General features: G+C 44.2%; 1 protein-coding gene across 1 annotated transcript in view; it reads left to right on the plus strand.

Annotated features, from left to right (window-relative positions):
- Positions 1 to 15,134, plus strand: part of LOC137529223 (CUB and sushi domain-containing protein 3-like) — a 118,040-nt gene that overhangs the window by 55,454 nt on the left and 47,452 nt on the right. Inside the window, exons 8-12 of the mRNA XM_068251208.1 lie at positions 98 to 177; positions 5,474 to 5,570; positions 9,414 to 9,493; positions 12,001 to 12,097; positions 13,540 to 13,619. Coding sequence (XP_068107309.1) covers positions 98 to 177; positions 5,474 to 5,570; positions 9,414 to 9,493; positions 12,001 to 12,097; positions 13,540 to 13,619 — 434 coding nt within the window. The remainder of the gene's footprint in view (positions 1 to 97; positions 178 to 5,473; positions 5,571 to 9,413; positions 9,494 to 12,000; positions 12,098 to 13,539; positions 13,620 to 15,134) is intronic.

The raw sequence follows: 15,134 nt of genomic DNA on the forward strand, positions 1-15,134 counted from the left end.
CTTAGAGCTGAAGACAGGTAATAAAACTGTTAAACCGACGTTATGCCAGGCTGTAGATCCACATTAACATTAGTTCTGTTTGTTCTCATTTATCCAGGTATAGAATGCAGTCTAAATGGAATTACAGAGACTGTCTAGCAGATGGAACATGGAGTAACACCCGACCTGTCTGTGAAGGTAAAAAAAAAATGTTTGTATATACCTTGAAAACAACATTGGGAATTGTAAACAGCATTGGTGTCATTCTGAAAAGTGGTGTTGCCTAAATATCACTTGTGTTGCAATATGATTGTTTGTACAGTGCTTTTATTTTTGCCATTACAGCAAATAGTTAAAACAAGGGGTACTTGTGTATTATCCCGTCTAGCACAACGGCTCGGCAGTTAGACAGGCTGAAAAAGTCTGCACTCAGTTACTTGATCAGCTGATTCACCACCGGGGAACAGCAGATGCTCCGTTTTTGTGAATAAGTTCATGTGGGTTGCGTGCCGACCAGTCCAGCATAATCACTCTCTATGGCTACAGCTCTTTCTTACCATCTCTATTATTTTTGTTTTTCTTCCGTTCTTCTTCTTCATGGTGAAAACGTATTGTGCCAGCAGCACTGCGGTTACCACGGCAAACATGCTGACACTGGCCACGGCTCTCACTGCACAAGACTTGTTCATACTGTGTGCTCTGCTGCTCACATGTCCTCTCTGCTGCGCGCCTCATTATATCCCGGGGAAAATCATGGAACTGCGCATATTTATCAACTTGATATGGCGAAGCATATCTCTTTATGCGACGAACTGTACTGCACAGTGTGTGAGCTCTTTCCTAAAGCCAAGTAAAGAAAATGTTGCCCCTGGTGGCCATGTGCAGTATATAGATACCATTGAGTTTCATTCTACACCTGTCTTTACGTTCACTCCGTGAGGAAAGCTGTGGGGAAGGGAGCAGCAGCTGATTCTGTAGTGAATCAGCTGATCAAGTAACAGAGTGCAGACTTTTTCAGCCTGTCTAACTGCCGAGCCGTTGTGCTAGACGGGATAATACACAAGTACCAAACAAGGTGTTTTTTTTTTCTCTTTCTGTGGTATCTGCCTTGCTTGTACTGTTAAAGAGAGTCTGAGGCCTACAAAAATACTTCCTTTTATTTCTCAGTCCTTTTCAGCATTAAGGCCATAGCTGAAACGCCGTCCCACAGCACCTCCCATGATGCGTTCCAAGCGCGTCACGTGACTACAAGCACTTCCTCCTTCAACCCGGAAGGAGTAAATGTTTGTAATCACGTGACTGCGGCTTGGAACGCATCATGGGAGGTGCCGAGGGACTGATCAAAGAAGACTTCTGATGGGTAAGAGTAACCCAACCCCCGCCCACCCACACAGGTGCTTTAATTAGCAGGATGAAATCTGTATAAACCTATTATTCGGATTTCATCCGAATACGATTTTTTGAGCATCCCTGGCCTCTACTTGCGTCCAGGGACAGTTCTAAATGGGGCCTCCGGGCAAAATTATACCCGGGGCCCCCCAACAGACACCCCCCAATCAAAAATCATCAGTAGGGACACTTTGTTGCAGCCAAATTTCCACCAAAGGGGCTGACACCACCTGGCTCAGCCGAAGACTCTGCAGGGGCTCCGGGGAACAACAGTTAAGTTGGGGCAGACACCTTGGGTGCCCCTACAGGCTCTGGGGCCCTAGGGCAATTTCCCACTTTGCCTCTATGGTAGCGCCGGCCCTGCTTGCGTCAATCTCCGCTGATCTCTGCCTCCTCCCACCCCTCTCAGTCAATATTTTCATCAGATGCGATCTTTCGATGCAATATTTACAATCGAATTGTGCAGAAGTGTTGGTGAAGATCGATGTGAAATGCAACAGGATGCGTGGATCGGAGGGCTGGCCCTGGAGCTGCGCAGCCGCACTAGCGGCAATGCGGAGTGCGCAGCCGCGGCCAGGGCCGGCGGCCATCTTGATACAAGCAGAGAGCTCGACCCTGGCCGTGGGGTTGTGAGCCGTCCGGGGGGGCTATGAGTGGCGGGGACCCGGCGGAACGGCACGGAGGGCGCGGACGGCGTCCTCCGTGTCCTACAAAGTTACACAGGTATATAACTTTTTTTAATGTTTTTTTTAAACATTTGGCCTCGGAAGTCCTTTAAAGAAGATAAGTGGAGGAGGAGTTTCATTGCATCTTGTGATACTAAAGTGTGCTACAGTGAAAAGTGGAGTGACATCTGACAGAGATAAAGGGCCTGATTCACAAAGCGGTGCAAACACTTTGCACGCCTGTGAAAAGCCCTTTATCACGCCTAAACTTAGTTTAGGCGTGATCTGAAGGAATTCGCGCGAACTCCCGCACGCAAAGTTTTGCGCGCGTAGCGCACAGCGCACCGTGCTTCGCGCGAAGTGCCCATTAAGCCCTATGGGACTTTGCGCGCGCGCGTACGCGAGTACGCGCGGAAACTTCGCGTGAGTTAGAGCACAAAGCGGTGATAACTTTGCTAGTGCAAAGGTTATCACGCCTAAAGTCTTTTAGGCGTGATAACTGAGTTATCACCGCTTTGTGAATCGAGCCCAAAGAGTCAGCAAAGTGGATGTACAAGTTATTGTGTAACTTAACCTTTTTATTCTGCAGCTTTTACTGGTGCACCGACTGTAAAGAGGAGAAGACTGTATTATTTTGACCTATGATGTACAAGGGAAGTGTAACGATAGGTGTCAGCAAGAACAGATTTTCTGATTATTGGTGATCTGCAATATCACCAATAATACAGATGTTATACCTGATTATGTGATGATCTGCAGAATCACCAATAATACAAGTATAGCAAGACACAGGACACACAGGTGTAAGATAGTGTTTGGTGCAACAGTAAATATTGATATACCACTATCCCAGAGGGGCTGGTAGAAGGGGGTATCTCTAAAGAACACAGTAATCAGTACTCCAGCTGGCTGGAGACACAGAGGAATAGTGATAGTTTCACCCGAGGAGCGGGTGATGCCCGGTGAGACAATGTAGAGTGATCACTCGAGGAGCGAGTGATTCAGACTGTGCTGCAGTAGGTGATTCCCTGGGGCAGGAGATCTAGACAGTATGATATTAGCTAGTCACCTGAGGAGCAGGTGATTAAGACTGTATTGCAGCTATCAACCTGAGGAGTAGGTGATTAAGACTGTACTGCAGCTATCAACCTTGAGGAGCAGGTGAATAAGACTGTACTGCAGCTATTAACCTGAGGAGCAGGTGATTAAGACTATATTTCAGCTATCTACCTGAGGAGCAGGTGATAACTTAACTGAGAGTCCCTCACCAGGACTAAGCTCCCTGGTAAGGGCAAAAGAGTCAGACAAGCAGGTTCGGCAACACACCGACAGATACGGTACAGACAGGAAGCTAAAGCAGAGTAGTAGTTCAGGCGGAGTCGGCAACTTAAATCAGATAGGCAAAGGCACCGAATCAGAGAGCAGAAGAGTAGTCAAACTAGCAGAAGGTCATAACAAATAATGCAATTCAATTAGTACTTTAAGCTATCAACAGAATCTGGCTAAGTGTGGATCCCCAGCTCCAGCTGGTTCTAGCACACTTTGGGATCTGACTAGGTCTGAGTGCTAACACGTAGCATATGCAACAGCAGACGCGGAACAACTGACAGTCATGTCCTATATATACTAAACGCGCTCTATAGCGCCGCCCTGATCACTCAGCCAATCCAGAGCATAGCTGGAGTCAGCTGACCGAGTGATCAGCTGACTCCCCTTCTAGATGCATAAAGGTCCTTTCGCTCGGCGCGCTTGCGCGTAGCCCTTAGTCTATGAGCGATAGAAGGACCAGGCAAAGCACCAGCATGTAACTGTGCGGCGGAAACCACTGGCTGCGACGCGGAAATAGCCGCCATGCCGCTTGCTGTTGCGACGGTATCTCCGCTATTCATTACAGGAAGTGTTGTTGGTTGAGAGAAGTTACTGGTGACCACTGTTAGGTCAGGAATAAATCTTTGATAATCACATCTGAGTCAGTGTCTGGTTGATTCCTCTCAGCCGGGGCCGAGTGCTAACAGATAAATCGGGTTACAGCAGCAAACCCACTTTTGATGGTGCGGATCTTGAGGCATTACTACTGACGCTCATACTCCAGAGTGGATGCCTCTTATCTGGAACTCTCTTCCACAGCCTGTACGTCACGCTCCAAACCTGGACATCTTCAAACGCACTCTTAAAACACACCTTTTCAGACAAGCTTATAACATTCTATAGCCCTTATTTACTTATTTGACACAATGTAATCAGAGGCAAAGGGTCACTGCCTCATCCATCTTTCACCCCCTTACCTAATGCTGCAAAGAGATAAAAACAGGGAACACCAAGAGCCCTAATAGTGTAATTCGTACCGGAAAAAGTGGCAATAAGTTTGTATTGCTAAATACTCACAAGTCAGGGTCACCAGCAGGCAACCACTGTAAAGGCAGGTGGGGAGATTGTCCTGACCCCACTCAGGATTAAGAAGTCGCTCTCTGTAGACAGGAAGAAAGGGTAGCAACCCTCTACCAAGGGTGGACTCAAAATTGTATACAATGAACAGAGGCGCCAAAAGTATAAGATTAGATTAAATGAGCTTAAAAACCAACTTAAATGGCAAAATTGAAGGAGGAAGTGGTGGTCTTACCTCCCTCAAGCAGACACGACAACGTCTGCGATTCAGACAGTCAAACACATTTATTAGGAACTCCAAAAAGAAATGCAACGCGTTTCGCAGGTTCAACCCCGCTTCATCAGGCAATATAGGGAGGTGTATTAAACAATCTGCACAAGGATTCAAATTAAGCCCTTTACCTAATGTGTCCCCCACTACCCACTAGATTGTAAGCTCGCAAGGGCAGGGTCCTCCTCCTAATGTTTACTGTTTTTGTCACAATATTTGTGCTGCTTGGAACTCTGTTTTGCAATTTGTTAGTATATCTATGTTCCCCTTGTCGCTTGTCGTTTTATTGTGCTTTGTAAAGTGCTGCGGAATATGTTGGCGCTTTATAAATAAAAAAAAAAATAATAAATAATAATAATCCCTGCACATCATATTGTGGCCATTGGTGCAGTAACAATTTTGATTAAGCAGCAAACCCAGAGGCAGGACCAGGCCGCAGCAGAGGCTAGAGAGGCTTCAGCCACAGAGCGAAGTGTAAGAGGGGGCGCACAACTCACTCAGCTATCATTCCCCTATTGTGTTTGAAGCAGAGAGAAATAAGAAAAGGGGATACATGGCAGTGACTGCAAGCCAGATAACTAGAGATTAAGGTGTTGGGGCCCTGGGGCACCTCTTAGTCTAATAACAATCAGTGTGTGACAGCTGGGGTGGGAGGGATGGAGGGGCGCACTTTGGTGTCTCAGCCTTGGGTGCTGGTGGACCTTGTCCCAGCTCTGTCCAGAGACCTTAAATAATGGGTGGAGCTGGGCTTTACAACAATCATTTTATTTTGTTTCATTCACAGTAACACAATGTCCGAATCCTGGAGATATAGAAAATGGATATTTTGAAGCAGAGTCTTTTTTCGTTGGCTCAAGGGTGACTTACTTCTGTAATGAAGGGTAAGTTTAAACCGTAGGATTACAAATAAAATGATGGATTATACGTGTAACACGAGATAGGGTGAGTTGCAAAAATGCAGTGTTATTATTAACCCTAAAATACTGACAGCAGAGAATAAAGCCAGCGATCACCACATGGGCTACATTTGAATGACTTATCACCTCATGTGCACCACTTATATAGCTCAAATACACACTCTGCAATCAAACAGATGCAAAACATGTGCATAATTAAATACTTACCATGCAAACAGGAAAGCACTATGGGAGCTGCTAGCCTGGTAGTTACAAAATTATGGAAACAATTACAGGTAGAAGGCTGCGCATCCCTGACCTATTACTACAATTGAATGGTTAATCGCTGTGGCGTACACCGCCCCTCCTGGACTAAAATTGCACGCCCCGCATCCAAACAATGCAATACTGGTTTATGGAGAAAGTTTAGCTTCCATTATAGTTTGCATGCAAAAATACAATCTACTAGACATCTGCACCAACGTTGAGGTAATTCTCCGAAGCAGATGTCCTACACTATCTAACCTAAGTTAAAAGCATATGTCCTTACCCTGGCAGCAGCTAAGCAAAAATGTGTAACTTACATTCAATATGGACAGCAGAGAATAAAGCCAGCACTCACCATATGGGCTGCATTTGAATTACTTATCACCTCATGTGCGCAGCCTTCTACCTGTATTTGTTTCCATAATTTTGTAACTACCAGGCTAGCAGCTCCCATAGTGCGGTGTACGCCACAGCGATTAACAATTCAATTGTAGTATATTAGGTCAGGGATGTGCAGCCTTCTACCTGTATTTGTTTCCATAATTTTGTAACTACCAGGCTAGCAGCTCCCATAGTGCTTTCCTGTTTGCATGGTAAGTATTTAATTATGCATATGTTTTGCATCTGTTTGATTGCTGAGTATGTATTTGAGCTATATAAGTGGTGCACATGAGGTGATAAGTCATTCAAATGCAGCCCATATGGTGAGCGCTGGCTTTATTCTCTGCTGTCAATACTGAATGTAAGTTACACATTTTTGCTTAGCTGCTGCCAGGGTAAGGACATATGCTTTTATCTTAGGTTAGATAGTGTAGGACATCTGCTTCGGAGAATTACCTCAACGTTGGTGCAGATGTCTAGTAGATTGTATTTTTGCATGCAAACTATAATGGAAGCTAAACTTTCTCCATAAACCAGTATTGCATTATTTGGATGCGGGGCGTGCAATTTTAGTCCAGGAGGGGCGGTGTACGCCACAGCGATTAACCATTCAATTGTAGTATATTAGGTCAGGGATGCGCAGCCTTCTACCTGTATTTTTTAACCCTAAAATACTGGTCACGTTAGCTTTCCAAAACAAGTGATCATTATCCATTGTTGTCCGTGGAAGCTAGCCACACCTCCAGATCTGCTGGAATGCAATGATGTATCAGCTTGTTAATATTACAGAGCCACAATAATCCAACATGCATACAGACATTTCGGATTCATTGATTGATCTTCATCAGTGCATGGCATGGATTAATGTGCCTCTATGTGGTAGGCCTTGTAACACACAGAGGTACAGAGCCTGATAACAGCAGTGCGATACATCACACTGAACTGAATGACCTAATTATGCAAGGTGGTGGCTAGCTGAATGGGTCCATCTGAAAATGGCGCCTGTGAATAATGGCGCACGGTGTTGCCACTAATCCGTTTGACGCTTATCGCTATTTAACGTTAAAGCCCTATTGTTGTTTAGCGTTAACACACAGAACTCTCTCTGTACCTATCACTAACCCTAACCACCCCCCTGGTGGTGCCTAACCCTAACCACCCCCCCTGGTGGTGCCTAACCCTAACCACCCCCTGGTAGTGCCTAACCCTATCCACCCCCTGGTGGTGCCTAACCCTAACCACCCCCCCTGGTGGTGCCTAACCCTAACCACCCCCTGGTAGTGCCTAACCCTATCCACCCCCTGGTGGTGCCTAACCCTAACCACCCCCCTGGTGGTGCCTAACCCTTAACACCCCCCTGGTGGTGCCTAACCCTAACCACCCCCCTGGTGGTGCCTAATCCTAACCACCCCCTGGTGGTGCCTAACCCTAAGCACCCTCCTGGTGGTGCCTAACCACCCCCCCTGGTGGTGCCTAACCCTAACCACCCCCCTGGTGGTGCCTAACCCTAACCACCCCCCTGGTGGTGCCTAGCCCTAACCACCCCCCTGGTGGTGCCTAATCCTAGACACCCTCCTGGTGGTGCCTAACCCTAACCACCCCCTTGGTGGTGCCTAACCCTAACCCTAAGCACCCTCCTGGTGGTGCCTAGCCCTAAGACCTCCCTGGTGGTGCCTAACCCTAACCCTGACAGTGTTACATTAAATCCATTCACTATTTTGCAGTTAAATAACGCCTGCAGTTTGGCTTATGTAGGGAGCTATTGATAAATAACGTTACTGTGCACAATAACATCTGCTGTTTGGCATATGAACGGCACGATTGATCAGTAACGTTACTGTGTGCCGTTTTCCTACTACTAACGATAAATAGCGATAAGCGTATCTTTTTAATGTGGCGCCATTTTTATGCATAGGCGCTGTGCGCCATTATTCTCTGATCTGAGCTGAATGCGACCAAGAGGGCAATTATCAGTGGTGGGCCGAAATTTTGCATCCAAATTCGCTTTTACACATTGTAATCGTAATGCAAAAATTCAGGGAAAATCGTAATTCATTTCGTATCTAATAGTAGTATTTCATAATTTTGCATAATTTTTTGCGCAATTTCGTGAAATTTTGTGCTGATTTTGGCGGTTAATACCAAAGCCCCCACACATGCTATTGCTACCAAATTGGTACATATATTAAGGAGAATATTGGGTACAAGTAAAAAAAAAGAATTTTTTAAAAAGACATTGTAGTTTTTGAGAAAATCAATTTTAAATATGCAAAGAAAAATATTTTTAAATTGTCATTTTTTTACTTTAAAAAAACATTTTTTCTTTGCATTTTTAAAATCGATTTTCACAAAAACTACAATGTCTTTTTGAAAGACTCTTTTTTTGACTTGTACCCAATATTTTCCTTAACATATGTAGCAATTTTGGTGGAACTACCATGTATAGCGGCTTTGCTGTTAACTGCCAAATTCAGCACGGAATTACGTGAAAATCATGCGAAATTTTAGGCGAAATTACAAATCACTGTACGAATTCAATTGAATTTACAAATCGTAATCATGCATAAGCGTAAATGCGAAAATGTACGCAAAATTTTGCGTAATCGGAATTAGCTCATTACGATCATCACTGTCAATTATGACTTTCACACATAAGACATTACTTACAGCTGGAGACAGGTAATAAAACTGTTAAACCTACGTTATGCCAGGCTGTAGATCCACATTAAGGAGGAACTCCAGTGAAAATAATGTAATAAAAAAGTGCTTCGTTTTTAGAATAATTATGTATAAATGATTTAGCCAGTGTTTGCCCATTGTAAAATCTTTTAAATCCCTGATTTATATTCTGACATTTATCACATGGTGACATTTTTACTGTTGGCAGGTGATGTAGCTGCTGCTTGCTGTTTTGGCAGTTGGAAACAGCTGTAAACAGCTATTTCCCACAATGCAACAGGGTTCACAGACAGGAAACTGCCAGAACTACCTCGGTACTCAGAACTTCTTGTGTGAGGGGATTCACCACAATATCAGTCATACAGCGCCCCCTGATGGTCTGTTTGTGAAAAGGAATAGATTTCTCATGTAAAAGGGGGTATCAGCTACTGATTGGGATGAAGTCAATTCTTGGTCGGAGTTTCTCTTTAACATTAGTTATGTTTGTTCTCATTTATCCAGGTATAGAATGCAGTCTAATAGGAATTACAGAGACTGTCTAGCAGATGGAACATGGAGTAACACCCGGCCTGTCTGTGAAGGTAAAAAAATGTTTGTAAATACTGTGAAAATAACGTTGGGAATCGTTAACAGCATTGGTGTCATTCTGAAAAGTGGTGTTGCCTAAATATCACTAGTGTTGCAACATGATTGTTTGTACAGTGCTTTCATTTTTGCCATTACAGCAAATAGTTAAAACAAGGTTTTTTTTTTTCCTTTTCTGTGGTATCTGCCTTGCTTGTACTGTTAAAGTGATCCTACAGTATAAGTCAAAAAAAAAATGACTTTTACTCACCTGTGGCTTCCAATAGCCCCTGCAGCTGTCCGGTGGCCTCGCCGTGTCCTTCCGATCCTCGTGTTCCCGCCGGCAGCAACTTCCGGTTTCGCCGCCAGGAGCTAACAGGCTGGGAATGCAGGTGATTCTTCGTGTTCCCAGCCACAATTGCGCCCTGTATGCTGCTATAGCATAGAGTATATATCATATAGCAGCAATTGTGGCTGGGAACGCGAAGAATCACTCGCGTTCCCAGCCTGTCGGCTCCTGACGGCGAAACCGGAAGTGGCTGCCGGCGGGGCCAGGAGGATCGGAGGGACACGGCGAGGGCACCGGACAGCTGCAGGGGCTATTGGAAGCCCCAGGTGAGTAAAAGTCTTTTTTTTCTGACTTAAGGATCACTTTAAAGAGAGTCTGAGGCCTACAAAAGTACTTCCTTTTATTTCTCAGTCCTTTTCATCATTAAGGCCATAGCTGAAACGCCGTCCCACAGCACCTCCCATGATGCGTTCCAAGCGCGTCACGTGACTACAAACACTTCCTCCTTCAATCCGTAAGGAGTAAATGTTTGTAATCAGGTGACCGCGGCTTGGAACGCATCATGGGAGGTGCCGAGGGACCGATCAAAGAAGACTTCTGATGGGTAAGAGTAACCCAATCCCCGCCCACCCACACAGGTGCTTTAATTAGCAAGATGAAATCTGTATAAACCTATTATTCGGATTTCATCCAAATATGTTTTTTTGAGCATCCCTGGCCTCTACTTGCATCCAGGGCCAGTTCTAGTACAATGGGGCCTCCGGGCAAAATTATACCCAGGGCCCCCAAATAGACACCCCCCCCCCCCAATCAAAATTCATCAGTAGGAACACTTTGTTGCAGCCAAATGGGCCCCTACAGGCTCTGGGGCCCTAGGGCAATTGCCCCTTTTGCCTCTATGGTAGCGCCGGCCCTGCTTGCGTCAATCTCCGCTGATCTCCGCCTCCTCATTCCCCTCGCAGTCAATATTTTCATCAGATGTGATCTTTCGATGCAATATTTACAATCAAATTGTGCAGAAGTGTTGGTGAAGATCGATGTGAAATTATTCTTTGGTCGATTGGAATTGAAAATTCTGTGGATTCGAAATTTGGCTTTTACGATCGTTTCTGAAGAGAGAAAATGCCCTAATCGACCTGTTTGTGGGAACGATCGAGAATTACTTTCTTACTTTTGATCGTAAAAAGTGGATCGAAAGATTGCATATGATGAAAAAATTGTACAATTAATGGGCACCTTTACAGGACAGCACAGGCAGTTAGCAGATGACCACTCTTTTCAACAAATATCTGAGGACACCAAAATAAATGCTTATCGTGAATAGTGCAATAAATGCAAGGTTAAAAAAAAAAAGCACACCATACCACAAAAGCTAATTACCATATTATTTTGGCTATAAGACACACCTAGGTTTAAAGCAAATCTGAAGCAAAAATAAACTCATGAACCGTATGTGTTGTGCCTGCTTCACTGTCTTTTTTTGCTACTAATGTTATCAGCCTCCATTAAGTTCCCCTCAGAGCTGACACAGCCAACCGCTCCCAGTAATCCTGATATAAAGACATTGTTCCTGTCAAACTGCTTTCACGTCAAGAGTTTAGGTCCTGTTTCCACTACACGCAGATTGGACGCAGAATGGATGCAGAAAAACTGACTCCAATGAATGCTTCTGATGCTCCCATAGGCATTCATTAGAGTTTTTCTGCATCCATTCTGCATCCAATCTGCATCCAATCTGCGTGTAGTGGAAACTGGCCCTAATTAGAGTTCATTTATTCATTACTACTGCCGCTCATACTCTAGAGTGGATCCCTGCACATCATATCGTGGCCATTGGTGCAGTAACAATTTTGATTAAGCAGCAAACCCAGAGGTAGGGCCGGGCCAAGGCAGAGGCTGGAGAGGCTTCAGCCACAGGGCGCAGTGTATGAGGGGGCGCACAACCCACTCAGCTATCGTTTCCCTATTGTGTTTGAAGCAGAGGTAAATAAGAAAAGGGGATTCATGGCAGTGACTGCCAGCCAGTTAACTATAGATTAAGGTGTTGGGGCCCTGGGGCACCTCTTAGTCTAATAACAATCAGTGTGTGACAGCTGGGGTGGGAGGGATGGAGGGGCGCACTTTGGTGTCTCAGCCTTGGGTGCTAGTGGACCCTGTCCCAGCTCTGTCCAGAGACCTTAAATGAATGGTGGAGCTGGGCTTTACAACAATCATTTTATTTTGTTTCATTCACAGTAACACAATGTCTGAATCCTGGAGATATAGAAAATGGATATTTTGAAGCCGAATCCTTTTTCGTTGGCTCAAGGGTGACTTACTTCTGTAATGCAGGGTAAGTTTAAACCATAGGATTACAAATAAAATGATGGATTATACGTGTAACACGAGATAGGGTCAGTTGCAAAAATGCAGTGTTATTATTAACCCTAAAATACTGACAGCAGAGAATAAAGCCAGCGCTCACCACATGGGCTACATTTGAATGACTTATCACCTCATGTGCACCACTTATATAGCTCAAATACACACTCAGCAATCAAACAGATGCAAAACATATTCATAAATAAATACTTACCATGCAAACAGGAAAGCAGGAGCTGCTAGCCTGGTAGTTACAAAATTATGGAAACAAATACAGGTAGAAGGCTGCGCATCCCTGACCTGATACTACAATTGAATGGTTAATCGCTGTGGCGTACACCGCCCCTCCTGGACTAAAATTGCACGCCCCGCATCCAAACAATGCAATACCGGTTTATGGAGAAAGTTTAGTTGCCATTATAGTTTGCATGCAAAAATACAATCTACTAGACATCTGCACCAACGTTGAGGTAATTCTCCGAAGCAGATGTCCTACACTATCTAACCTAAGTTAAAAGCATATGTCCTTACCCTGGCAGCAGCTAAGCAAAAATGTGTAACTTACATTCAGTATGGACAGCAGAGAATAAAGCCAGCGCTCACCATATGGGCTGCATTTGAATTAATTATCACCTCATGTGTGCAGACTTCTACCTGTATTTATTTCCATAATTTTGTAACTACCAGGCTAGCAGCTCCCATAGTGCGGTGTACGCCACAGCGATTAACCATTCAATTGTAGTATATTAGGTCAGGGATGTGCAGCCTTCTACATGTATTTTTTAACCCTAAAATACTGGTCACGTTAGCTTTCCAAAACAAGTGATCATTATCCATTGTTGTCCCTGGAAGCTAGCCACACCTCCTGATCTGCTGGAATGCAATGATGTGTCAGCTTGTTAATATTACAGAGCCACAATAATCCACCATGCATACAGACATTTCAGATTCATTGATTGATCTTCATCAGTGCATGGCATGGATTCATGTGGCTCTATGTGGTAGGCCTTGTAACACTCAGAGGTACAGAGTCTGATAACAGCAGTGCGATACATCACACTGAACTGAGTGACATAATTATGCAAGGTGGCGGCTAGCTGAATGCGACCAAGAAGGCAATTATCAGTGGTGGGCCGAAAGTTTGCATCAAAATTCGCTTTTACGCATCGTAATCGTAATGCAAAAATTCAGGGAAAATCGTAATTAATTTTGTATTTAATAGTAGTATTTCATAATTTTGCATAATTTTTTGCGTAATCGTAATTAGCTCATTACAATCATCACTGTCAATTATGACTTTCACGCATAAGACATTACTTAGAGCTAAAGACAGGTAATAAAACTGTTAAACCTACGTTATGCCAGGCTGTAGAGCCACATTAACATTAGTTATGTTTGTTCTCATTTATCCAGGTATAGAATGCAGTCAAAAAGGAATTACAGAGACTGTCTAGCAGATGGAACATGGAGTAACACCCGACCTGTCTGTGAAGGTACAAAAATGTTTGTAAATACTGTGAAAACAACATTGGGAATCGTTAACAGCATTGGTGTCATTCTGAAAAGTGGTGTTGCCTAAATATCACTAGTGTTGCAATATGATTGTTTGTACAGTGCTTTCATTTTTGCCATTACAGCAAATAGTTAAAACAAGGTTTTGTTTTGTTTTCTCTTTCTGTGGTATCTGCCTTGCTTGTACTGTTAAAGAGAGTCTGAGGCCTACAAAAATAATTCCTTTTATTTCTCAGTCCTTTTCAGCATTAAGGCCATAGCTGAAACGCCGTCCCACAGCACCTCCCATGATGGGTTCCAAGCGCGTCACGTGACTACAAACACTTCCTCCTTCAACCCGGAAGGAGTAAATGTTTGTAATCACGTGACCGCGGCTTGGAACGCATCATGGGAGGCGCCGAGGGACCGATCAAAGAAGACTTGTTAAGAGTAACCCAACCCCCGCCCACCCACACAGGTGCTTTAATTAGCAGGATGAAATCCATATAAACCTATTATTCGGACTTCATCCGAATATTTTTTTTGGAGCATCCCTGGCCTCTACTTGCGTCTAGGGCCAGTTCTAGTACAAACAATAGGAACACTTTGTTGCAGCCAAATTTCCACCAAAGGGGCTGACACCCCCTGGCTCAGCCGAAGACTCTGCAGGGGCTCCAGGGAACAACAGTTAAGTTGGGGGAGACACCTTGGGGGCCCCTACAGGCTCTAGGGCAATTTCCCATTTTGCCTCTATGGTAGCGCCGGCCCTGCTTGCGTCAATCTCCGCTGATCTCCGCCTCCTCCCACCCCTCTTAGTCAATATTTTCATCAGATGCGATCTTTCGATGCAATATTTACAATCGAATTGTGCAGAAGTTTTGGTGAAGATCGATGTGAAATGATTATTTGGTCGATTGGAATTGAAAATTCTGTGGATACGAAATGTGGCTTTTACGATCGTTTCTGAAGAGAAAAAATGCCCTAATCGACCTGTTTATGGGAACAATCGAGAATTACCTTCTTACTTTTGATTGTAAAAAGTGCAACAAAAGATTGCATATGATGAAAAAATGGTACCATTAATGGGCACCTTTACAGGCGTACGTTAAAAAGCGGCGCTGGGAAAAAAGGGCGCGGGGTTTTAAACGATAAACATGGATAACGTTTAAAAATATATTGTACTATATTTCGTTTAAAAACAATGTTTTATAAAGTTATAAATCATTAAATAATGTGCATGAAATCGGCAATTGTAAAAAAGGTTAATCTTCTGTTTAAAAAGTTAAATGTATAATAACGTTTAAAAAAAATAGTAAGTAACCCTCCCTGTACCTACCCCTAACCCCTAGACCCCCGTATTGGTGCCTAAACCTAAGACCCCCCTGGTGGTGCCTAAACCAAAGACCCCCCTGGTGGTGCCTAAACCTAAGATCCCCCTGGTGGTGCCTAAACCTAAGAACCCCCTGGTGGTGCCTAAACCTAAGACCCCCCTGGTGGTGCCTAAACCTAAGACCCCC

Source organism: Hyperolius riggenbachi, chromosome 1 (genome assembly GCF_040937935.1).
Source record: "Hyperolius riggenbachi isolate aHypRig1 chromosome 1, aHypRig1.pri, whole genome shotgun sequence".
Lineage (NCBI taxonomy): Eukaryota > Metazoa > Chordata > Amphibia > Anura > Hyperoliidae > Hyperolius > Hyperolius riggenbachi.